Genomic DNA, 25,738 nt, shown 5'->3' with positions numbered 1-25,738 from the left:
ACTACCTCGCATGATATACAGGAAGTTGTGGGTTCCATCCCTACCCTGACGTCTGTATTATTGGAGTCTGCATGTTCTCGTGGTCACTTGGGTTTTTTTCTCCGGGTCCTCTGGTTTTTCCCTCCCATATTTAGAATCAACGTGCATTTAGAGTATTTGGCTGCTATAAATTTCCACGTGATAATTCCTTTTGTTGAGCTATCATTTGTGGCCAGTTCGCTTCTTAAAAAAAGCGATATAGCTCATTGGGCCTTCCCTGGTAAAATTTAAAAAAGTTTAGTTTAATAGTTTTAGTTTACATCCTTCAGCGTATTGCATTTTGGAGAAAGAAGGCACAAATCGAATGACGTGCGTTTGTCATCAACATTGCCTTATAGCAGAAACACAAAACCAGTCCATTGTACTTGTGTCCAGACCCTAATTGCTCATGGAATATTCTCAAGGGTCCACAAACCTGGACTCCACTTGCTGACAGTGGTGGGTGGTGGGGACATATTCTGGAGCCCAGGCTTGGACAGCTCCCACTGAAATAAAGCCCTGCTTTGTAGCATTATACACAGTGTCCGACAGCAATAAAAGTACCGTTTTAAAATCTATATTGAATACTCTTGTGGTTAGCCACTTTATAATAAACACTTGTCAATATAAAGTTTGCCATGCAGATGATTCGTACAGCTTTCAGTTCCTGAAAGGCTGGACTTGCTGAGAGCAACAATTCCAGCACAGGACTTAGCTCCTTTGTGAGTTTCAAGTGAATCATTGTTCGTCATCCTTTCCACTCCTCGTGAAAACATTTGTAAATCTGAAGCTAAATAAAACATCGGGCTTAGTTCACCATAAAGCGCAGAGTGTTCCATCACGCGATCAATTCTCTCTCGTCACAAGAAGTGGTTTACTTTGTACATTGTGATTAAAACGTTCCCTTCCCCAGCTTTCTTTGGTTAAGCAAAAACACTTGTGTTTATATTATTTGGTTATTTCGGTAAAGTAGATAGAATAAAAAAATGAAAGGGCGCTTGCTCCTAAATGGATATCAGGTAATATACTTGTTCAGGTGAAGAACAGGTCTGCCGGGAAGACAGCGTCAGACGCTGTCTTCACCTGTTCTTCACCTGAGGACGGCTGCTTGCGTTGTGGCCGAAACGTCGTGAAAATTATTTTATCATGTTTTATTTTTATTATTTTATTATTTTCCATCTACGTGACTTTACCGAAAGAACCAAGAAGATGAATCCCTGCAGTCACGAAAGCTTTAAATCGAAAAAATATACGTGTTGTTTTTTTACACTTTCTTTTAAACGCCAACCAAACGCCGAAGGGATTTTCGACGAGCATTTATGAGTCGAACGTCAGGCGACTGTAACACAAAATAAAGAGGGACTCGTGCGTTAGTGTCATTTATAGTCTTTTTGTGTGTGCTAGTTGTACTATAGTTGATGCACGGTATTGGATTTTTTGTTCTTGTATCGTTTGCTGCAAACCGGATTTCTATGGTGTAACACGAGGTCCCCATCGAAAACTAGCATTTATTCCCCAATGGGATTTATCGGTGCCAAAATAAAACCTAAAGATAATACTGTATACAGTACAAAACATAGGGGGGGGGTGGGTGGAAGTGGAAAAATAAGGGGAGGAAAGAGGAGAGGAGGGACCCAGAGACTTAAACCTCCCTAAGCAATTCTCATTTGTGGCACAGGGTGTTAGGTAGCAGTCTGGGGGAAGCCCCCCCCCCCCCTTATACCCCCACATTAAACCCTGCACACGCGCGTCCGCAGGACGATGGGACACGCTCCCGTGCATGGCGTGCACTTCCAGTGTAGTACTTCTCGGTGGCTAGGAGATGTTAACTCCCTCGCCTGGTATGCAGGAGGTCGTTGGTTCAATCACGACTCTGACGCCTGTATATTTGGAGGTTGTTCATAATCAACGTTTTTGGGTTTAGATCGCGTTATTTATAAATGTGTCGTAACCCTCCACCACCCGACACGGCCAATCAGTAAAAAAGTGTCACGTTGACAAAAGACAAATAGTTCACTGCTTTAGCCCACCGGTGTGTTGAAGCGTGAAACCACAACATTCACAATTTTGGTTGCATGTTCTTCCTGTGGTCACATGGATTTTTCTCCGCGTTCTCCGGTGTTTCCCTCCACGTGTGCGGCCGTGTGTGCGTTGTGCTGCATGGGTGTGGGCTGTGCGTGAGAGTGGGTGAGGGTGAGCTGCGTGTGAGTGAGCTGTGTGTGTGTTTAAATTTAGTGTTTTAAAGATGTCAATTCACCTGCTGTGTATCTTACTACTGTCCCTCCCGGCCATATCTAGTGCCACACTCAACTCTACAAACGGCTACCCGCGTTACTTCGCGTCAATACTTATTGCTAAATTTGCCACTACACCTGCTAATGAAACAACTTATAGACACTTCTACACTCCATCATTGTATCCTTTTAAACCCTATCTTTGTCCCATTACTTCACCAGCACTCCTTCCAAACTTCATTCTGCTCTTAAAAATAACACCATCTGCGAGCTGCTGCTATTCGTCCAAGGTTTGTCGCTCTTCATCTTTTCACAGAAAATACCTGTGCAAACTATTAATTCTACTTTTCTTATTTCTGGGTGGTATTGAGCTTCATCCTGGCCCAAATGTAAAGAACTCATATAATTCTGTAGATTTTTCTGGCAGAAAAGGTGTTGGTGTTCTACATGTCAACATCAGAGGGCTTTTGATTAAATTAAGTCAACTAAAACTAGAAGTAGCAAATCTTGACCCGGACATATTTTGCCTAACAGAAACATTTCTCACTCCTGCCGTCAATGACTTGCAGATTACGATTGACAACTACAACCTTTTTCGGCTTGACCGAGGATCTAAAGGAGGTGGAATTGCCATCTATGTTCGTAATACTATTGCATGTTCACCAGCTCACTCCTTGTTTAAAAAATGTTGCTTTGAAGGTCTGGCTCTCAGAATAACTCTCCCTAATAATCAACACATATTGGTAGTGTGCTGCTATAGACCGCCTAGTGGTAAGGATGTTGAAGCTGCATCTGCACTGAGAGAGCTTCTTGGGGGCCTCGCTAAAGGTGAAATAGTTTTAGTGGGTGATCTAAATTGGAATTGGCTAAACCCGCCGGCCGTGGCCACAAATTTTGCAGATGAATTTAACCTGTTTCAATTAATAAATGTCCCCACAAGACCCAACCTAAAAAATCCGGGACAGTCATCTCTGCTTGACGTCCTATTGACAAATGCCCCTCACAATTTCGCACTGACTGGTGTTCTAGGTAATAACCTTAGTGATCACTCCTTCATTTTTGGGGTGAGATCATCAGCCAGACACAAAGCCCCCCCTAAATTGGTTGAGAAGCACTCCATGAGACACTTCAGCATACAGGCATTTACTAATGATGTGCTTCACTCGGATATTGACAAGGTCTGTGATATTCCAAACCTGACTACGGCTTGGGAGACCTTCAGGTACACGTTTCTACAAATTCTTAACAAACATGCTCCGTTGGTTAAATTTAAAACTAAAGGCAATCGTCCACCATGGTTTGATCCTTTGATTACAAAACTCATGAAAACTAGAGACAAGGCTTGGGCATGTGCTCAGAAAAGTAATTTGGTTAATGACTGGCTAGAATACAGGATTTTAAGGAATAGATGCGTCAAAAAAATACGGCATGCAAAAAATGACTACTTCTCTTCTACTCTCCTTGAATCTCATGGAAATGCCAGGATTTTCTGGAAAACAATCAAATGTATCGAAAAGGCATCCAAAACAGATCATCTGCCCGTTCAGCTTAACCGAAATGGGGAATATTTTTCAGATCCCCAAAAAATAGTTGACAATTTTAACCTTCATTTTTCTGAAGCTGGTACCCTATTTGATAATCTATTGGGAGTCACCCCTGCTCATGCAAATTCCTACACCCCTATCCAAACATTAAGCGAATTTAGTTTTCAGCCAATCCACGAAAGTAATGTTCTGAAACAACTGTCCTTCCTCAAAGGGTCCTCCTCTACCGGAGCAGATAGTATTCCCGTCTTTGCTCTACTAAGTGTTGGTCACCTAATATACAAACCTATAGCCCATATTTTCAACCTGTCCATCAAAGAAGCATCAGTTCCTCTAGAATGGAAACATTCCTATGTTCGTCCACTTCACAAAGGGGGCCCAAAAGATGATCCAAATAACTACCGACCTATCTCAATTTTGTCCCCGTTGATAAAAAATTTTGAAAAATTATTGAACTACCAAATTATCAGTTTCCTGTCCGCCAACAATCTATTACATCTAAAACAATCTGGGTTCCGAAAAAAATACAGCACCACATCTGCTGCATTAGACTCTATGAATCACATTTACAGTAGCCTTGATAATAAGCAGTACTGCGCCTGTCTTTTTCTTGACTTGTCCAAAGCTTTTGATACAGTAGACCACAACATCCTGCTTAGTAAAATAAGTTGCCTCGGTTTTTCCGAAAACACAGTAAAATGGTTAAAAAATTACCTCTTTTCTCGCACCCAAACTGTATTCACAGATGGTTGGAGGTCAAACAGTGTTAAGAAAACAAAAGGGGTTCCACAGGGTTCCATTCTCGGCCCCCTCTTGTTCTCTCTTTATGTAAATGACTTGGGCACTGAACTGGATTATTCCAGGGTAAATCTTTTTGCAGATGACACGGTACTAATTACTGCTGGCCGCTCTCCGGATGACGTGATTGCTAAGCTCCAGAGTGATTTCAACAAACTACAACATCAGCTAGTTGCTCTTAAACTAGTCCTAAATCCTGCCAAAACCAAGGTGCTATGCTTCTCACCAGGACTAAAGCGGGAAGTTATTTTCCCCAAATTACATTCCTTAAATAATGATCAAATAGAGCAAGTTAAGATCTATAAGTATCTTGGGATCATCCTGGATTCAAAACTGAATTTTGAAGATCACATTGATTATATTGGGAAAAAGACAAAAATTAAAATTGGTTTTCTATATCGACACAAGCACTGCTTCCCCCCTATGTTCCGTTTGGAATTGATTAAAGCTACCATACTGCCTCTACTTGATTACTGTGACATTGTTTATAAATCAGCCCCAAGTACTGTACTGAAGAAGCTTGACTCAATGTATCACTCGGCCTTAAGATTTGCATTGAACTGCCCATATAGGACTCACCACTGTGACCTCTACATTGGGTCAAACTTAACATCTCTGAATGTTCGACGGCTTGTGCACCAGATCTTATTTATTCATGATGTACTTGCAAAAGAATCTGCAGATTACCTGCTGGATCTCATCTCTGTTTCAAAGAACAAATTTGACCTAAGGTCTACACTCATTTACCAGCTTAATATTCCCTATTGCCGTACATATACTGGAGGAAGGGCCTTTGCTATTGATGCCCCCAGGGTCTGGAATGCTGTTGCCAATAAATTGAAACTTGAGTCACTACCTATGAGATCTTCACTCAAAACTGCTCTAGAGGAGTTGTACACCCCTAGCTGCCAGTGCTATTCAGTGACCTAAAATAAAATGTTTCGCTCCGGATGATCGCTACAAAGTATGACCTGTGTTTTGATTTAGTGTGCTTATCTTAAAGGTGGAGTGACTCATGCAGCCAGCTATGGCTGCAGGGTTTTGGTAGTACATGTTGTTTATGCCATTTATTGTGAAAATTCTGTCACAGTTCCTATGATTGCTTTTTCATTGCTTTCATGGCTTTATTTTGGTGATTTCGAAAAGTGTATTGGTTTAGCCATGTTTGTTTGTTGTAGTACAGAGTTAGACTGATGGCCTTAATCTAAGCTGTCTTGTGGTTGTTGTTGTTGTTGTTTGACTTGCATCCCACTGGGATTTTTGCACACAGCGTTGGTGTACGGTGTTTTTTCTGCAATATTTTGCTGTCTTTTCTTGGATTTTCTGTTTGCACTTAGTCACATATTCACTTTAAGATGTTTTTTGTTCATGTTTTTGTTTTTTGTTTGTTGCGGTTGCACCCGATTCAAGAGCTGAATGGCTCACAGGGCTATACCTAATAAATGAACTTGAACTTGAACGTTTAGAAACGTGTATATCCAGTATTTGGCTGCTTATACATTTACGCGTGATAAGCCACTACGTTCTAAAAATATCTATATAGCTCATTGGCCCTTACCTGGTAAAGTAAAAACATTTTTAGTTTTGGTTTGGAGTCGAGACTAAAATAGAACAGACATGGAAGAAGACCCCACGTCCAACGTTGTGTGCATGCCGATACCTGGGTCCACTGGCAGACCATCATTAAAAAATTAAACCTGCAGCGACCCAACTAAACAAAAGCTCTACATATTCTTGGTTCTTTCGGGAAAGTCACGTAGAAGGGAAATGATAAAATAATAAAAATATCAAACACGTGACTTTACCGAAAGAACCAAGAAGATGAATCCCTGCAGTCACGAAAGCTTTAAATCGAAAAGCTCTACAGTTCGTAAGTGCTACTCATTTGTTCCGTTGTTATAAACAATTTAGATATGCGTGAAAAATTAGATATGTGTGAACCTAGATATACATTTTCCAGACACTTGTCTGTTAAAAAGCAAAAATAGACAAGCATAAGTAGTGTTTGATTAATATTCTAAATTTACATAATTATTTATAAACGTGTGAAATAATTATCTTTTCCTCTCATCTTATAAACTCCCTCTGCTTCATGGCACGCTGTACTTTCTACAAAACGTGCATATGTACTTCAACAAGTCGTTTGTTTCCTGTCACATTTATCTTGCTCTGCCAGGTTTGGCGTTAATGTTTCACAAATAATACGTTTTAACTCGAGAATTTCCTTTTGTCATTCTTCACATCCCATAAGCTGGATTATTATTTTGGACACGTTTCCTCGGGAAAGCCTACGTAGACGAGTTTTACGAGTTTCATACATTAACTCCTTTTGCCTCATGGAAAAAAACCCCTAACAATTGCTATTGTGCTTGCTTTCAACAGTAAATGAAAAATTAGCTCCAATGTATTGTCCGCAAGCTCACCGTGTTTTACCAAAAGCAAATGTTAACACGGTCCTAAGTGCTGTTGAATAAGGATAGGCTGCTGTGTAGGACAGTTATCAAAAAGATCAAAAGCGATGGGAGAATGGGGAGGAGGAAAGGGTCCTGGTAGAGAAGGTTTGGCAAGGAAACAATGGCTGCATTAACATTCACTTGTCATGAATACCCTTTGTAGCAATGTTTTTCCCCCCTAGTCAAAATCTGCCGTGGCTTCTATATCACTGCACCAATCGGCTACTTAGAAAGCTGTTCCTGAATGTATTTAGTGCAAGTCTATCAGATGGTAATCATGGTAAAGGTGACGTCATGAACGCAAACCATTACTGTACATGCGCATTGCTCAAGAGAAGCAGCTATATTGATTTAATTCCTGTTCAAGTGCGCATTATGTTGTGTAATTGGCTTGGGCATCTGAAGGCCCAATTGTTAATTGTTTTCCAAAGTGACCTTTACAATAACAATCAAGGCCGTTGTTCTGCTATCCTCACAGATGGAATAACCCTGACTTTGTGAAATCCACAACTTTAGCAGTTTGACTGAAAATGATTTAAAGGCAGGCAAAATAAAAGCTGACATTTATTTGTCCTCAATATTATTTTCAACCGCTTTATTCATTGACATCATCTATCATGATTACAGATTACATGTCTGTCTACTGTTAGGGCCCATAACATATCAATTCTCAGAGCAAGTATTTATGCCTTTTGCTGGAATCAAATGGCCAATCTTTTGTCCTCAGATCGATGAAGTGTTCCAGTCATCAGTGCTGTCTCCATACTTCAAAGAAAGTAAAGTTTTGGGCTTCAGGTGACTAATTCAAACCTTTTCATTTAAAAAGAGAAGTGTGTTGTTTAAGGTTAATATATATATAATTGTGACTTCACCAGCAAAGCTTAATAAGCATATCGACATTCTTAGACTTTCAGGAAGACATCACCATTCCCATACATAGTCTACGAACACGCAGCCTAGTGAGCCACTGACTCAATAACAAGACAAGCTTGTGGGCATTTTTTATTTATGCAGCAGAGATATCCTAACTTCTGGCTGCTGAATTGTTTTGTTTAGCAAGGAGAAAGTACTTAAACTTTATGTTGTGTAACGTCGCAAATTATGATTCTTATCGGCTATTCGAGGCAATGCCCTCTAAAAGTCTTGGTTTGTTCCTTCAAAGTTGCTTGGGAAATCACATTCATTCACCACTGGCGTCGTCATTTTAATGTATATCTGGTGAAGGAAATGAACTGTGAAGGACATTGCGCATTTACCAACAACTAGTTACGTATTGGGCCGCACGATGTAATTCTTCGACTCGATCAAATCCTAAAACAAATCGGGGAATTTGCTCAGAAATCCCTATCCTTTGTCTGCTAAAAGAGTTTGCTTCGACAACATCGTCCCATCGACCACTCCACCACCAGCACCACCACCGCCCTTCCATACTCCACCTCTCGCGTACACACATCCAACACGTCATCACCCTGACCTTCGCCCATCACAGTCTTGTGGGGCTCGCAGCAATTGTCTGCAACGCTAAGGCGCGCGTGGTTGTGTGTGATGATGATGATGATGCAGCAGCGGCAGCGTAGTGGTGCGGTTCCTACTGGCGTTCGCGGTCCAGTCGTTCGGCAGCAACAAGTTGACCCGCCAGAACGTGCTGGACGCCTTCCGCAGCGGTGACCTCTACGATGCCACCACAGGCACGAGCATCAACCCTGGCTCCATCGCCATTAACTCTGGTACGAGCGCGTCGATCGACTTGGCTTCGGGAAGTGTGCGTGGGGTTTTCGGCAAGTGCTGTCTCTGGTTTCACCTAAAAATCTCAGAAAGCTGAGAGGGAATGCATGACGCCAAGGTCGCCAGCTCTGCTTGCTTAGCGATTGTCCATCGCACAGTAATCTCAACTAAAATCACAGCAAGCAGAGCTAAATAGCGTGGGTTGGGGTGGGCGGGTCACCTCTGCCTACAACCTTTCCGCTGTAGACAAAACCCAGAGATATTTCCCAGTCGGTCAAGTTCTATAGCAACTGTGTGGTAGACTGCAATACAGTTCAACACAAAACCACAAGATCGCAAGTGATAACATCACATTTATCTCTATATTTAAGACTGAAACAGGAGGATTTCTACACAAATCCGGCTGTTGTCTCGTGATGCTGGTTGTAATTACTGGCAAAACATCGTACTTGAATTGTAAATGTTGCGGGTTTACTCTCCAACACACAAGCGGTGTGCTGTACTTGGAACGAATTGACATGTTTTGTTTACGTGACAAACCTTACTAATTGGCTGTTGGGTGGTGGCGGGTTTAACGACACATTTATATTTGCACGATCTAACCCAACAACCTCGCTTATGGTTAAAGCATTGGAGTATTTTGCAAAATGTAAATATGAAAAAGTGACATCTGAGAGAAAAAAAAACCTCAATGTGAATGGGCAAAAAAAATTGTGTAGATTCTTTAAAGATGTCATGTCTACTAAAGTTTATACAAAAGCAAGCAAAGTTAAACATTCAACTGGATCAAACCTGACCCCTCCTTTATTGACTTAACTTTAAGAGGCTGAGCCCTATTTCACTTTGGCTGATTATATACGTTCAGAATGTGTGCTATCGTGCAAACCCTCAGCGTAATAAAGCTTTAATGCAAAATAAATGTGTTATTCCAGATGTAAAGACTGGAGACTTGGATATCGTGGCAGGTAAGATTTCACATGCACAGTAACACAATCACATTTGTGCTCTGAACCTTTTTGACAGATTTCGTAACTCGCTCATATACAATCTTAATTTAGGAGCTTTCGTGACTGCAGGAATTATTCTTTGGTTTTTTTTCGGTTAAGTCACGTCTAAAAATAAAATAATAAATTAAAATAACATATTACGACGTTTCGATTGCAACACAAGCAATCATCATCAGGTATAAAAGAAATAGCAACAAAAATCTAACTAGAAAACTATAGACAGACATACAAGCAGACAGACATCACAACGGCACACAGAGAGAGGACACAAATCGGCACAAAGAGAGGGGTCGTTTCTGTGACGGTCCCTTAAATATAGAGAGGGGGGGCGGGGACGGAGAGAGGGAGGGGGCAGAGAGAATTAGCATATCAATGAGTGTACGGCAACGTACTGCTGTTGCAAGTAAGATGACAATGTGGAACGGGCACGCAAAATTGAAAACGGGCACGCAAAATTGAAAATTAGGAGACAGGCACACGAAAATTAAATAACCTAGCAAAATATCGAAATGTGATGTAATACAACACAGAGAGTCGGTTAACACACAATTAACGCATAGCCTGGTTGATTACGTGTTTCAAAATTTGCTAAGTTAGAATTTTAAGTGTGAAAATTCCAAAGAGAGGACACAGGCAGAGAGAACAAATAGTCAGAAAGAAAAAGGATAAGCTTAAAACTTCCCCGTAGAAGTGGTTCAATCTTAATTTAGGAGCTTTCGTGACTGCAGGAATTATTCTTTGGTTTTTTTCGGTTAAGTCACGTCTAAAAATAAAATATTTAGTTATTTTAATTTATTATTTTATTTTTAGACGTGACTTAACCGAAAAAAACCAAAGAATAATTCCTGCAGTCACGAAAGCTCCTAAATTAAGATTGAACCACTTCTACGGGGAAGTTTTAAGCTTATCCTTTTTCTTTCTGGCTATTTGTTCTCTCTGCCTGTGTCCTCTCTTTGGAATTTTCACACTTAAAATTCTAACTTAGCAAATTTTGAAACACGTAATCAACCAGGCTATGCGTTAATTGTGTGTTAACCGACTCTCTGTGTTGTATTACATCACATTTCGATATTTTGCTAGGTTATTTAATTTTCGTGTGCCTGTCTCCTAATTTTCAATTTTGCGTGCCCGTTTTCAATTTTGCGTGCCCGTTCCACATTGTCATCTTACTTGCAACAGCAGTACGTTGCCGTACACTCATTGATATGCTAATTCTCTCTGCCCCCTCCCTCTCTCCGTCCCCGCCCCCCCTCTCTATATTTAAGGGACCGTCACAGAAACGACCCCTCTCTTTGTGCCGATTTGTGTCCTCTCTCTGTGTGCCGTTGTGATGTCTGTCTGCTTGTATGTCTGTCTATAGTTTTCTAGTTAGATTTTTGTTGCTATTTCTTTTATACCTGATGATGATTGCTTGTGTTGCAATCGAAACGTCGTAATATGTTATTTTAATTTATTATTTTATTTTTAGACGTGACTTAACCGAAAAAAACCAAAGAATCGCTCATATACAGACAGGCCTCTGTTATGTGCCTGCACGTAACAATGATCCAGTCCATCAGTCACCCTGTTGGCTTTCGAGACCAACATTATCCAACAGCACTTTACATATGCAAACTCTGGACCGGTTTTAATATTCTGTGTCTCATCAGCATATATGCATCGGCATATATTATCAGAATTTCATTCTCTTTCCACATGTAAAAATGTGTTTTAGTCAATATAAATTTATATGTAGAGACGGAATGGAATTCTGCTTTATATATATATATCCTTTAATTAATAATGCTCCACGAAAATAATGTGTACATTTTTTTTTCTCAGTTCAAATATTTCCCCTGGATAATCCCTTCAGTTTGAATATCTCGTTTGCAAGGGGTTCTCGGCTCTTGCCAATAACACCAAATGGACATCCTTACAAGTAAACCCGTAAAAACAAAGTTTTTCACTATAAATCCTTTATATGCGTGGCGGCTAGAGTCCTCTCGTCCTCTGGCTTGAGATGGCTGCCACCTATGCGTCAGATGATTGTCTGCCACCATTAAGCAATTGGTAATTAAATATTTAATTTGTTTTCCCTAAACAGTGTAAAATTTTGGATTTTTTTTCATGAAAATTAATTGTCTGGCACAACGAGTCTGTGTGGAAAATGTCAGCTCGATTGGATCACGGGAAGTGGGTTAAAAAACGACCGAAAGATTTTTCGTAAGCAAGCACGCAAGCAAGCACGCAAGCAAGCAAGCAAGCGAACTTAATATAAAGGATTTAAAAATATATTCGCCTGTGGAGGACGCGGGGATCGATCCCGCGACCTTTGGCATGGGAAGCGAGGGCGCTACCAACTGCGCTACTCCTCCATGGCCTGTGGAGGGGTTACGCTCTGGGCTCTTAAACTCTGACGTTCAGCCAAAGCCATGAATGCGTTCTATTTGAATATGTAAAATAATTTTTTTTTGACTAAAAAGTGTAAAATTTTGGGAATTTTTTTTCACGAACAATAATTGTCTGGCACAACGAGTCTGTGTGGAAAATGTCAGCTCGATTGGATCACGGGAAGTGGGTTAAAAAACGACCGAAATATTTGCACGGTCCTAAGCAAGCAAGCAAGCACGCGAACTTAATATAAAGGATTTAAAAAAAGAGCTTCATAGCCCATCAGGTTCCTCCAGTCTAAATATAGATTCTGATTCACCTGGCATCCCAGCACAATCTTCTTGGTTCTTTCGGTAAAGTCACGTAGAAGGGAAATAATACAATAATAAAAATGAAACATAATAAAATAATTCTCACGACGTTTCGGCCACAACGCAAGCAGCCGTCCTCAGGTGAAGAACAGGTCTGTCGGGAAGACAGCGTCTGAAACATTTCCCGACAGACCTGTGGACGGCTGCTTGCGTTGTGGCCGAAACGTCGTGGGAATTATTTTATTATGTTTTATTTTCATTATTTCCCTTCTACGTGACTTTATCGAAAGAACCAAGAAGATGAATCCCTGCAGTCACGAAAGCTTTAAATCGAAATCCCAGCACAATGTTACGATGATTATTATTTGGCTTGTTTATCCTCACTGAGTCTCAAGACTATTTTTCATGAGGGTCTTGCCAAGTTTTTTTCGCAGCAAGAGACGATGTTACTCTGCGTAATCCCAACTTGGCCGGATAATTTTTGAGCATCGGGATCTTTGGCCAGTACGAGTTACTTTGTTTTGGTTTTAATTTAATTTACTATCAATAATGATGCGCCACAACAATGCGTGTAGCGAATTGGCTCTTTTGATTGCGAGGTCTTGTCCATTGGTTGCACATTGAGGTGGTCCTGGTTCTCAGACTGTCTGGAGGTGGTGAACTTGGGCGCCGACCCCACGGTGTCGGTGACATCGCGGGCCGGAAAGTCGTGCGCATGGATGATTGTGGCGCCCGAGGGCTCCCTGGTCCAACTTGCTCTGCAGGCCGACCCCTCCACGACCGTCTGCACCGATGCCGTCGCCTTGTATGATGGGGTCCTGCCTGCTAACAGCAGCCTCGTCGCAGAGTAAGCAAAGAGTTGGCCGCACTTGCAGATTTACCACGCCCCCCCCCCCCCCGTGGCTTTCTGGGTCGAATTACTTGCTGGGGTGTGTGTTTACAGCTTTGTTTGATTACAGTAGAATTCTAAGGTCTGTTCAATGATTAAAATGGCAACGGGATTCGTTGATTGTCAGTGGCAATGATGTATTATAGAATTCCTGGAATGGAGCTAGGGTTGCCAGCTGTCCTGGGAAAATCTAAATAATACACCACTCAAGACAACGCATTTATACATAGTTATCCCCTCTTCTCGTATTGAGTGGTATTAACCTGCTGATCTGAGTTTTGATTCTCTGCCACGACTAACATCAGTGGTAAACGTTATCTGTGAACCGGTTTTTGGCCCTATTCTCCCCCCTCACTCGCACTGATCAACAATTCCCATCACCGACACAGCGTGGGGAAGGCCTTCAGCCAGAATTGAATTGGCAAATTATTGGAAATTGTATAAATATTTTACTGATGAACTAATTTGGAAATCAAACTTATTTAAATTAAATTGCTTGGAATGTGCAACCGATTTGTTGTTATAAACCCCACCCATGTAAAATCGTATCAACTTCCATAATTATGTTTTGCCACAACAGGATTACAGAACGTGTAACAGTGCATTAAGAATATTCTGACAATATAAATATTTTGATGCCCATGACCAAATTACCCAGAATACAACCCATCTCTTCAGATCTCTGAAGCGAAAGCAGGCTTTGAGCCTGGATAGTGCTTGGATGGGTGACCACAAATGCGCATGCAAGCTTGTCACAGGCGACCATGTGACTGCGCTACGTGGTGGTAAGCAGAGTGGGCAGTGGATAAAAATGTACTTGTTGTACCGTACAGTATATGTTCCCACGTCGATGCTTCACGCCGTCAGCGGCTCCTGGACTATGGTCGAATAGCTTCCACGACCCGCACAGTGTGAAAGTTGTCCTACGCATAAGAACACTGCGATATCTTCTTGGTTCTTTTGGTAAAGTCACGTAGAAGGGAAATAATACAATTGTAAAAATAATAAAATAATTCTCACGACGTTTCGGCCACAACGCAAGCAGCCGTCCTCAGGTGAAGAACAGGTCTGTCTTCAGACGCTGTCTTTCCGACAGCCCTGTTCTTCACCTGAGGACGGCTGCTTGCGTTGTGGCCGAAACGTTGTGAGAATTATTTTGTTATGTTTTATTTTTTTATTATTTCCCTTCTACGTGACTTTACTGAAAGCACCAAGAAGATTAATCCCTGCAGTCACGAAAGCTTTAAATCGAAACCCTGTGATAATTTGAGACCGTTTCCCGTTGGCAGCACGTGCACCCCGGCCTCTGGGGCGATCTCTTTCCATTCGTCTGGGCGCATCCTGCTGCTAGTGTGGCACAACCTCGCCAGTGGTGGCAGTGGCGGTAGCCACCAATTGGACGCTGTCGCCCGGGCTGTGAAAAAACAAGGTACACTTGGATCGGCCTCAGTTGTGGCGAGATGTTAACTCCCTCGCCTCGTTTACAGGAGGTCGTGGGTTCGATGCCTACACTGACGCCGCTTGTATATTTGGAGTTTGCGTGTCTCTCTCTCTCTCCCCCGTGGTCGCTTGGATTTTTCTCTGGGTCCCCTGGTTTATCCCTCTACATTTAGAAACATGCATTTAGAGTATTTGTCTGATATAAATATTCACATGATAAGCCACTTTGATGAGCATTCATTTGTGGCCAGATCACTTCTGGAACTTTATAGCTGAGTGGGCCTTACCTGGTAAAATTAAATAAAATTGCTAGTTTTAATGCGCTGCATGATTTAAGATTCTCCACTCCTGTACAAGCTACACGTCTAACTGTGTTAGGCATATTATCTGGAACATATGCAGCCTTTTGTCAATGCACTGCTGGATTAGTTTTTCCACACACAGTGTGGTTTGCGGGGGGGTGGGGGATTACTTGATCGGTGCAGGTTGTGGAGCTGAGATATGGGAGCTTAGACGTTACAATACAAGAATTGATTTTGCGGCTTTACCAACCTGTGTGAATGGTCATCACCCGGTCGAGCAGTATTCGGCCTAAAAACCTGCTCTGGTAAGCTGTATGCCTGGTGCAAATTTAATAAATTCTGGTGCTGGTGGCAGAGGCAAACATAAAAAGCAGAGTTCATTTAAGACATTTCAATTTGAATGGGCAATGTGCAGTGAACTCATAAAATATATTTTAAATCTTAAGAAAAGACATTATGCTCTCAGACTTCTGAAGGCAAGGCCATTAGTCCTGAGATGCCTTGACAAGATTACATTTTTTTATATACACACTGTTGCAGGTGTTGCTCAGTAGTGAGCAAATTCACAAGATGTTGAAACTTGCGCTCAGAAAAAAGAGACACGTTTCTCAACATTCTAGCCCATGGCTGTTTTTCTGCTCTGACATCATGAAAGTTTGCTTAAAGTTTCTCAAATACATTCCATTCTGTTAAACTCGACACTTTACAGCAAAACATTGTTCACTCAACCACAAATGACTTGTGTCAGTATTTTGAAATGCCTGCACAAGAGTAATACTTGTCGGTGGGAAATACCATGATGCATTGCTTCTGATGTATGAATTTGTAAGCCTTCAGCTCACACACATATACCACGTCGATCCACGTCACGTTGATCCAGATCCCCGTCGACCCACATCACGTTGACCGCGCGATCTGTGTTGCCTTGCCAGAGTGTGGGGGCGTGCGACAGCTGCTCCCCACCATGGAATCTCAGGGCTTCGTGTCCACGCCTTTCTACCCGGACTTCTACCCCCCATATTTCAGCTGCAATTGGACGTTCATGGTAAGGTTTGCTCTCGCCCTGCACATCCAGGAGTCGCCAGTTCAATTCCATCTCCTGTCACGACAGTTGAAACGTGGGAGATTTCTTAAATTACCCCCGTCCCCTGCCCCCCCCCCCCAATCGCCTCTGTCTATCCCGTCAGTGTAAACCGGTCCGTCACAGTTTGTCGATCGGCAGGTCACCTGTGGTAGGGTAAAATGTGGGCACTCCCTCCTCTTCCAAGATGTCTGGGCAGGGTGGAAGCAAAGGTCAAATACCCTCTAGAGGTGCCCCTCCAGAGCTGCGTTTCGCACCTCCGATTAGCACGGTTGGCTACGTACGGTGTGAAGGAAGTTCAGCATATATACTTACATCGGGGAGGCTCTTCTGCCATCAAAAGTCAAAAAGTCAAAAGTCACTTTATTGTCAAGTGTGTTACATGCATAACATACAACACAGATGAAATTACAGTCCTCTCTCTTGGTCCCACGGTGCAACCAAGCAATTAAAAAATGAATCACAATTAACAGACATAAATAAACAATAAACAATCGGCGATCAACACAAGATAAATAATCAAATATGTAATAGACTTAAAATAAGTGATCGGAGCAAGCAATAACAGGGCTGCACTTTTACCTTTTATCCTTCCAGCATCTTTATGTTTAATGGAAAACAACCAACGCTGCCTCAGGCCATTGCTCTTGGCACAACGGTTTTATGTTGTTCATTCACATCGTTTGGAAACTAGAATAAACATTTTATATGGAAATAAATAGTTAATAAATTCCATTTACAAAAAAAAAACCCATCTGGGTATTGGTGAATTTCATTTTGAAAATATAAGCTCGGTCACAAAGGACTGTAAATAAAATAATCAGTAATTTTCACTTTCATTGGCTGGTTCCAAAAATGAATTGTAAGAATTTTAGTTTGATTTAATTGCAACAAGCGGTCTTTGCAGAGAATGAAATAGGTGTACCCTTAATGGGAATAAAGAGGCCATTTGAAGTAACTTCAGAAGTGTTTTTTTTTCTTCATCTTCTGTGGTTGTTCTCTGACACAGGGTGATACACAACTAGCTCCAAGGTTCAGAATGTACATGTGTGTCTCATGACATGATACCAATAACACGGTTGAATTGTGATTGGAGGGTGGAAAACATCAAACGTAATCCACCAAACCTGTGAATCTTTACCCCGTAGTCAAGGTTGGGGTATGTGTTCAGGATATTTTCCTCTCCGATTTTGTTCAAATTAAGCCTCATCGTAGGAACCGATCAGACCTGAGTTGTAATATTTGGTCCTGTGCATTGACATATACATTATGAACCTACAAAATCTTTTGCAAATATTTACTGTTGAAAAGGTCATATTCATATCTGACAATAGAAGCACGAAAAATGTAACTATCACTTTTGTGCCCATAAAATATAACCTTTGAACTGCGGAGGAGGTGCTGAGAATATGATTGTATAAGCACTGCTCTGTTTACCGACATAAAGCAGTCAACAGCCACTTGATTCCAGGTCTGTAAAGGAAATGAAACACAATGGGATAGTTTGTTGAAGGTAAGCTACAATTATGCTGTGGCATAGTGCCAGGCATGTCTGGGGAGGGTCCTGAGACCAGTGGCGCTTCCAAATTTCCCCTCTGCAGACAACGATGATGAGCTACGGATCAGACGATGATGACCTTTAAGTAAGCCATATCTTTCGGGGCCCAATTACTTGTCAGCCAGAGCAGATTATTGGCTGTCAGCCCACGGGGTTCGGAAGCAAGGGGAGGAGATGGCAAAAGCCAAGGGCATGGGAGGGGATGCAAAAAAAAATTCTACAAGCCTTGCTAAAGACCTTTTATAAAGCCTTTTTTGCTGTGCGTTTGTGTGTGTGCACATGTATGTGTGTGTGTCTGCAGATGCCAAATGACTCATTTGGGCTTTCTCTAAACTTTGAGGGATACGAGCTGCAAGCACAGTCACCATCAGCAAGCCCTTGCCAGTATGAGTTGTGGATCATCAACGGACAAAAGTACGAACCGTCATTTTTGGTAGTTTATAGGACATGCTCCCCTCCCCCCCCCCACCCACCTCTGTATTTTAAAGCACAAGTTGCAGGTGCATCTTATAATCCAGTAAATTTAATCCGGTAAGAGTTGGACGCCAAATTTGTATAACTTTATTGACAATGGGCAAAAGCTTTGGGGTGTCATACCATCAGGAGCATCTGATAATCTGGAGAATATGGTATTTTTAGCATGTTCTCATTAAAGATGATAAAAGCAGCTGCTTAGAATGTGGAAACCTTGTGGTTTGTTTGCCCATATGTTTTTGAAGCCATTATTTTGGTTTCATTTCCCCTCCCGGAAGTTATAATCAGGGGGCGAGTTTATTAAATCTCCCCTGCAGTATAAATGGGTTCACCACAGTCGGCCAGAAACGTAGGCTGGGTTAAAGTGCGGGTACTCCCAACTCTGCCAGAACGAGAGGTCCAACCGGTGTGGAAGTGTCGACCAAAAATATCCCCGAAAGGCTCTCTTGAAACAAAACTGAAACCTTTTTACAAGGAATCATGTTTACATTAACCACAATACCTGCGGTCAGAATGCAAACAAAAAACACACTCTGATAATGTATGCAAAAGGCGCCTTTTGGCGTCATCTGGTCGAGCACCATATGAGAGTAGGCTTAATCTTAATTTTAGAACTTTCGTGACTGCAGGAATTATTATTTGGTTCTTTCGGTTAAGTCACGTCTAAAGATAAAATAATAAATTAAATTAAATAATAGAATACGACGTTTCGATTGCAACACAAGCAATCATCATCAGGTATAATGAAATAGCGACATAATATCTAACCAGAAAACTATAGAGGGGTGATCGTCTCTGTGGGGTGGCCACCCCACAGAGACGATCACCCCTCTCTGTCACCTGTGTTGCTCTCGCTATGTATGTATCTTGTGATATCTGTCTGCTAATATGTCTGTCTATAGTTTTCTGGTTAGATATTATGTCGCTATTTCATTATACCTGATGATGATTGCTTGTGTTGCAATCGAAACGTCGTATTCTATTATTTAATTTAATTTATTATTTTATCTTTAGACGTGACTTAACCGAAAGAACCAAATAATAATGAGAGTAGGCTCTAAGGAAAGTTGTCTCTGGTGTGGACCAATCAATTTCAAGGGCAATGCATACATTATCAGTGTGTTTTGTTTGCATTCTGACTACAGGTATTGTGGTTAATGCAAACATGATTCCTTATACAAAGGTTTCAGTTTTGTTGCCAGAAAAAAGGGGAAAAAACCTATTATTATATTTTTGCTACTGGCAAAAGAGGCCTCATGATGATGGCCCTCTTGAAGTTCACTTTATTGGAGGCCCTCCCGCCAGCAGTGGGCGTGAGCGAGCAATTTGCGGGGCTGCACCTTTAACCTTTCTAAGAATACGATGTCATATCCACAAGTCCTGTCTCACGCGCTTCGTTTTTTTTTCCTCGCCTGCGCTCCCTTTTTTTGGTTGCAGCTACTGCGGGAGCCTCGCGAGTGGATCGCGCATCCTGCGCGTTTCCACCGGCATGCTGTCGGTCTCCGTCAAGTTCGCGTCGCAGGGAATCCACACCCGCGGCGGGATCAGAGCTGCTGTCAATGTCTACGACATCTACAATCGTGAGCCGCCGCGATATTCACGGTCTCTAAAAAAGTTGTGATTTCTTTTTTTTACGAAGAGCTAGCAAAAACACTGAACACGGAACTCGAATGAGTTCGCGGTTTGAGACCCAGTGGCGGCCCCGATTAATACTGCGAGGATGTTTAACATTAAATACATGCCGTCTGCTTCACAGTGAAATGTTAAAGATCCGGTAAAGCCGCGGAGTTTTTATACACCCCTCCCTACGTCACGGTTTGGGGTCTGTACTGGGCTCCGATTGAAATAAAATAAAAAATAAATAACATCCCATAAAGCCATTTGAAACAGAGTAGGCCATGTGTGCTGGCATTCTGGTCTATATATGATAGCTTGCTCGCAAATTACTTAATTGGGAGAAAAAAAAACGTAGCAACATCACCACCCTTTTTTGGTGAACCAATACCCATTTACGCATTTGCAGGCCCCGGTGTTCACATTGTGCACACAGGGGCAGCTGCCACTGGGGGGGCCCTGTCGGCTAAACTGCATTAAGGCAATTGAATGGTTGAGATGATGTGATTGTAAGGCACTTTGAGTTGCTGAAACACATAAATAAATGCAAATTCTTATTCCTTTTGACATCTAAGCGCCAGAAAGATGTGCATTCCTTAAACAAATTGGCACAAGACAGAGGAAAGTGGAAACAAATGAGGAAATGTGCTGTGGGACACCTACGAGCTATCTGCCCATGGATCATCATGATGATGATCAAGGGATCGTTATGCTTAGTGGCCTACCGGGTATCCCAGTTTGTTTGTGCAACAAGTGCGGTGTGTCGTGTGCAGCGTGTCCCAGGGGAGGATTCCTGTGCAGCTCCAACTCGGAGTGCGTGACCATGTGCAACGGAATCCCCGACTGCCCCGACAAGAGCGACGAGATGAACTGCTGTGAGCTTTTTGCACCAACAAATTGTTTGGGCAAACGATAACAGTTGTGAACCCACCGAATTGAATGCTTTCCTGCGTCCAACTCTGCTGATGATGAAATTAAAACCGGGCTAGGATTTTATTTGCTAAACCAAAATGCTGCTGGATGATATTGGTTACAGTACTGATGTCTGTGTTTTATATTTATTTTATTTTTTAATTGTTACTATATCTTACAACTTGGAGTGGAAGTGCGGTAGTTAGCGCAGTGCGCTGCGAATCCAGCCACTTAAGTTTGATTGCCAGCAAGTTCAAGTTCATTTATTAGGTATAGCCCTGTGAGCCATTCGGCTCTTGAATCGGGTGCAACCGCAACAAACAAAAAACATGAACAATAATACATCTTATAGTGACTATGTGCAAACAGAAAATCCAAGAAAAGACAGCAAAATATTGCAGAAAAATCACCGTACACCAACGCTGTGTGCAATGACTAACACCGGTGGGGCGGGTTACCTGAACTGGTTCCATACATCGTGAAATATGGTCAACAACCGTCATAACTTACATGGTGTGGGAGATGCCTTCATCCAGCAGTGGATTGAGAGACTTTTTTTTTACTTGTTTGGTGGTGCTTTTTTTACTCACCTATTCACACGTTTACTGCAAATTTTGTTATTTATAAATCTTCCCCACATTGGACTCTGTGTAAGAGAATACTGTTTCTGTCTTTCCTCCCCACCCTCTCTGACAACCTGTGGTGCAGCCTGTCCCATGCAGTTCCAATGCGCAGCAGGCGCTGGCTGTGTGGCCTTGTCCGCCGTTTGCAGTGGCTCTGCCGAGTGTGCTTCTGGGAACGATGAGAAAAGCTGTCTCGGAGAAGGTGCGCTACGTCCCACACCACACCGCTGCCGTGCCGAATCTCACGGCCCACTGTCAGGCGTCGAGTGACTGACTGTGACTGGGTCATTGTGGGGAAAACCTTGCAGCTTCATCATGGGACCTCCTTTGCCAGTACCAAAATATGAGAATAGGTTTTCCCCTTTTTTTCTGGCAACAAAACAGGTGTTAAGATGTTGAAACACCAAACTGAAACCTTTTACAAGGAATCATGTCCGTATTAACCACAATACTTGTGGTCAGAATGCAAACAAAAAACATATTCTGATAATATATGCATTGTCTTTGAAACTGATTGGTCCACACCAGAGACGGCTTTCTTTTGAGCCTCGTCTCAAACGGTGTTAACAAAAGAAAGCAGTGTAGCCCATGAACAGAGTTCTCTATTGGGCATATGGGAGGTGGTGATTCATGGTGGACGGTCAACCGGTCAACTAGAAAGGCATGAACAGAATCCACATTTGTTACTTGATGCATTACAACTTGCTCTTCTTCCTGTGCTTGTGCTCTGGCAGAGGTCCCATGCAGTGCGTTCACATTCCACTGCAGCACCGGGCAGTGCATCCACAAGCCGAACCCGGAGTGCGACGGTCACAGCGACTGCCCGGATGGCTCCGACGAGCACTCGTGTGGTGAGCACATCCCCCACAGCAGCTGTTTTTTTAAATCCTTTATATTAAGTTCGCTTGCTTGCTTAGGACCGTGCAAATCTTTCGGTCGTTTTTTAACCCACTTCCCGTGATCCAATCGAGCTGACATTTTCCACACAGACTCGTTGTGCGTGACAATTAATGTTCGTGAAAATTTGTTTCCAAAATTTTACACTTTTTAGGACAAAAATATTATTTAATTACCAATTGCTTAATGCTGCCATGCAATCATCTGACCCATAGTTGGCAGCCATCTCAAGCCAGAGGAGGAGAGGACTCTAGCCGCCACGCATATAAAGCATTTATAGTGAAAAACTTTGTTTTTACGGGTTATACTTATTGATCCTCTTCATTTAATTGTGCTCGCATAATTTTTACCGCAGCCCCGCACACATCCCTTTTTAGGTGCGCAAAATAATAACAACCTAAGAATTATTACGTTAGCTTTGTTCTGTCATGTCGATGGATGTCGAACATGGATGAGTCTGAATTATACCGATTCAAAAGCAGCTTTGCTGCCGGTTGGCTCGGAGGTGCGGGGGGAATGATGGTGAAAGTGATGAGCCGGCACCGCTGAGATCCTGGGATCGAATCTAGGAAGCTGCCTGTGCATAAAAAAAACTGGGGTCTTATGACTTTTTCAGGAGGGTCCTGAAAAAGAGTCATGATACTTGGTGAGGTTTTCCTGGATAAACAAGCATCATCATTATTATTATAATAATAAATATTTCTGTTTGACTTTAAAAGTGCTGCCCATTCCCGTGTGGACCAGAAGCCACTTGAAGGGATCTGAAGTGGCTGATTTTAATGGACACTATGTCTCAGGACATAGGGATAAAATTGCAGAGTATATATCTATATGTTGAAAGGAGCTTTGTCCAAATCGGCATCACCGTAAATGACCTGGGAAGTTGACTGGTGGTTGATGCTTCATGGAAGGCATTTGCACGCTGCAGTCGGTCATGTAAATAGTGTCCAGAGCTCACCACCTCTGAATTCTCTTTAGCATTTCTCATCGGCGTCTCTCAATAACATTTTTTTTTCTTCTTTCTCCCCCCCCCCCCCCCCGTGCTCCACCTCCTCCTCCTCCTCAGCCTGCGGCAAACGGATGGTGCAGAGTCGTATCGTGGGGGGTGAGTTTGCTGTGGCGGGTGCCTGGCCATGGCAGGCCAGCCTGCGGAGCGGCCTTATCAACAGCCACCACTGTGGCGGCTCCCTCATCCACCCGAAATGGGTCCTCACGGCCGCGCACTGCGTCGACAGAAAGTGCGTCCATTTCTGTCTTGTCGGCGTGTCCTTTCTGACTGTGTGGTGCAATGAGGCTGCGATTGGAGAATGGTGCAAATAAAATGTGTACTTATGGCGAATATTATTTAAGATGTTTACAACCCTGCCTGCTTTTTTAAAATATTCATAAAATTTACCATGGCTTATGGAGATTAGACATTTTGACTGATCCCCTATTAATTTGTAAGTGAAACGTATCATTTATGAAACAGTTTTTTTTCACATATATTGTTTTTTTTCCATGAAAATTGTAGGGCTGAGGCTCTGAGTGACTGGACACTCTTATTCGGGAAACTGCTGCTGGACAAGGAAGGCCCGATGGAGCAGCATCGCTCAATCCGCCAGATCATTGTGCACAGACAGTACGTCGGCACGGGGAATGACTACGACATCGCCCTCCTAGAACTCGACTCGCCCGTCAACCTCACGGAGCAAGTGCAGACCGTGTGCATGCCGGCCGCGTCGCACGTCTTCCTGCCCGGACAGATGTGTTGGGTTTCTGGCTGGGGGACTGTCAAAGGCAACGATTGTGAGTTGAGACACATGACTCACGTGCATGTATATATAATTTTTACCACAATTGCTGAACACCAGTAAAACATTCCCAAAATGCCAAGTGGGCCGAGCAACCATACAGCATGAAGGAAACGGTGGTGCTACCCACCACATAGCCCCCCCCCGTCTCCACCACCACCCTCCCCCCAACAATCCCTATGGCTATCTATTCGTGCGTGGTGGTCACCCACTTCACAACTGTCCACTGTTCAACCTCGCTTGGCTGTTGGAGATCTGACGAGATCGGGGCCCATTATTTGCTGGGGTGATTTTGGTCAAAGGCAAAACAGAACATAATTGGCATAAATACGGCACAATTCCATGACAGAACCCAGTGACTACAGTTTTTGGAGCCGCAACCTGCGCCATGGGTTTAAAAAAGAATATTATTAGCAGGAAAACGAATTAACTGAAATGCAATTGCAGTGACTTCCAACGGTGCTTCTACGCCAGATGGGTGCCTGCACACCACGTAGCTTCCCACGACAATCGGTCTCGGGTAGAGTTTGTGGTTCGAGCCACGAGACATCATTGCCAGAACCATTGCATTACAGATGCTGCCACCACATGCGCTAGATCGTTACCTCTGTTTAACGGTGACTGATTTTAAAAGGGCGTTTAGGAATGATGCTTTATTGTGTGCATGCCCGTTGATTAAATGAACCTCGTGATGATTCGTGTGTTTTGTGTTGTTGTTGTTGCAGTATCCCTATCCAACAACTTGCAGGAGGTCCAACTGCCCCTGATAAGCCAGAGCGACTGCATAGGCAGCTACGACCATGCAACGCCACGCATGCTGTGTGCCGGCTACCCTAACGGAGGAAAGGACGCGTGCCAGGTGAGACCATTGGATGTTCAGCACAAGTATGCTTGGTGTTCTTGATTAGGTTCAAGGCTGCCCTTAGGTCCCCGGAGGTCCAGGACAGAATGCCACTTAGGGGGCCCATTATTCAGGCCCAGGGAACATTGTACCTTTTGCCAAATATACAAGTGTCGGGGTCGGGATCGGGATCGAACCCACGACCTCCTGTATGCCAGGCCCAAAGGGGTTAACATCTCATATTCTTAGGTTTTTTCGGTAAAGTCACGTAGGTAAAAAATTAAAATTGATAAAAGTAAAATAAAAATAAAAATCACGACGTTTCAGAGGCAACACAAGCTTCCGTCTTCAGGTGGAACCGTCACAGCAAGAAAGCTTTAAATCTAGGGTTAACATCTCGCCACCGAGATGTATGTTGAACGTCTTTCGCGCACCGTACGTAGCCAACCGTGCGAATCGGAGGTGTAAGATGTACTGTACAGAAAATTCAGCAAAGCACAAAAACGATGTGAATGTGAAATACACCATAAAGTTGCAGGAATCAGATATTTTGACAATTTTATATTTGTAAAAAAAACAATGTAACGGCAACCTGAGCAGAGCGCTCTCCCGCTTCAGTGGCATCGGGTTTGATTCCTCGCCACATACAGCACCAATGAACAAAAGTGTTGCCCGACTCGCCCCAGACACTTAGCCCTAGGGAGACAAAGGTGGCCACAAGTGTCGTTATGGCCACGCGATTCATTCGTGTGCTCGGCACGTACGATATCGTTTTCTCTAAAAGCATGCCATGGGTTGTGTGTCCTCCGTGCCAAAGGCATTATTTATGGAATTAGGTTTGTTTAAATTCTGTG

At 42.8% G+C, this 25,738-nt stretch overlaps 1 protein-coding gene and 1 non-coding gene across 2 annotated transcripts in view; one reads left to right on the top strand and one right to left on the bottom strand.

The window, feature by feature from the left end:
* Nucleotides 1-25,738, top strand: part of LOC144936726 (transmembrane protease serine 6-like) — a 36,302-nt gene that overhangs the window by 10,074 nt on the left and 490 nt on the right. The window contains 14 exon segments of the mRNA XM_078863855.1: nt 7,775-7,842; nt 8,611-8,774; nt 9,705-9,737; nt 13,103-13,307; nt 14,639-14,778; nt 16,024-16,136; nt 18,032-18,144; nt 19,642-19,784; nt 20,592-20,693; nt 21,439-21,555; nt 22,088-22,204; nt 23,317-23,488; nt 23,764-24,038; nt 24,769-24,902. Of these exon segments, the coding sequence (XP_078719981.1) occupies nt 7,775-7,842; nt 8,611-8,774; nt 9,705-9,737; nt 13,103-13,307; nt 14,639-14,778; nt 16,024-16,136; nt 18,032-18,144; nt 19,642-19,784; nt 20,592-20,693; nt 21,439-21,555; nt 22,088-22,204; nt 23,317-23,488; nt 23,764-24,038; nt 24,769-24,902 (1,896 nt within the window).
* Nucleotides 12,061-12,133, bottom strand: TRNAG-CCC (transfer RNA glycine (anticodon CCC)). Its single transcript has one exon. It is a non-coding gene; the product is annotated as a tRNA-Gly (tRNA).

Source organism: Lampetra fluviatilis, chromosome 17 (assembly GCF_964198595.1).
Source record: "Lampetra fluviatilis chromosome 17, kcLamFluv1.1, whole genome shotgun sequence".
NCBI classification, from domain to species: Eukaryota; Metazoa; Chordata; class Hyperoartia; order Petromyzontiformes; family Petromyzontidae; genus Lampetra; species Lampetra fluviatilis.
Note: the sequence above shows the minus strand (reverse complement) of the source record. Positions and strands in the feature narration are given on the sequence as shown.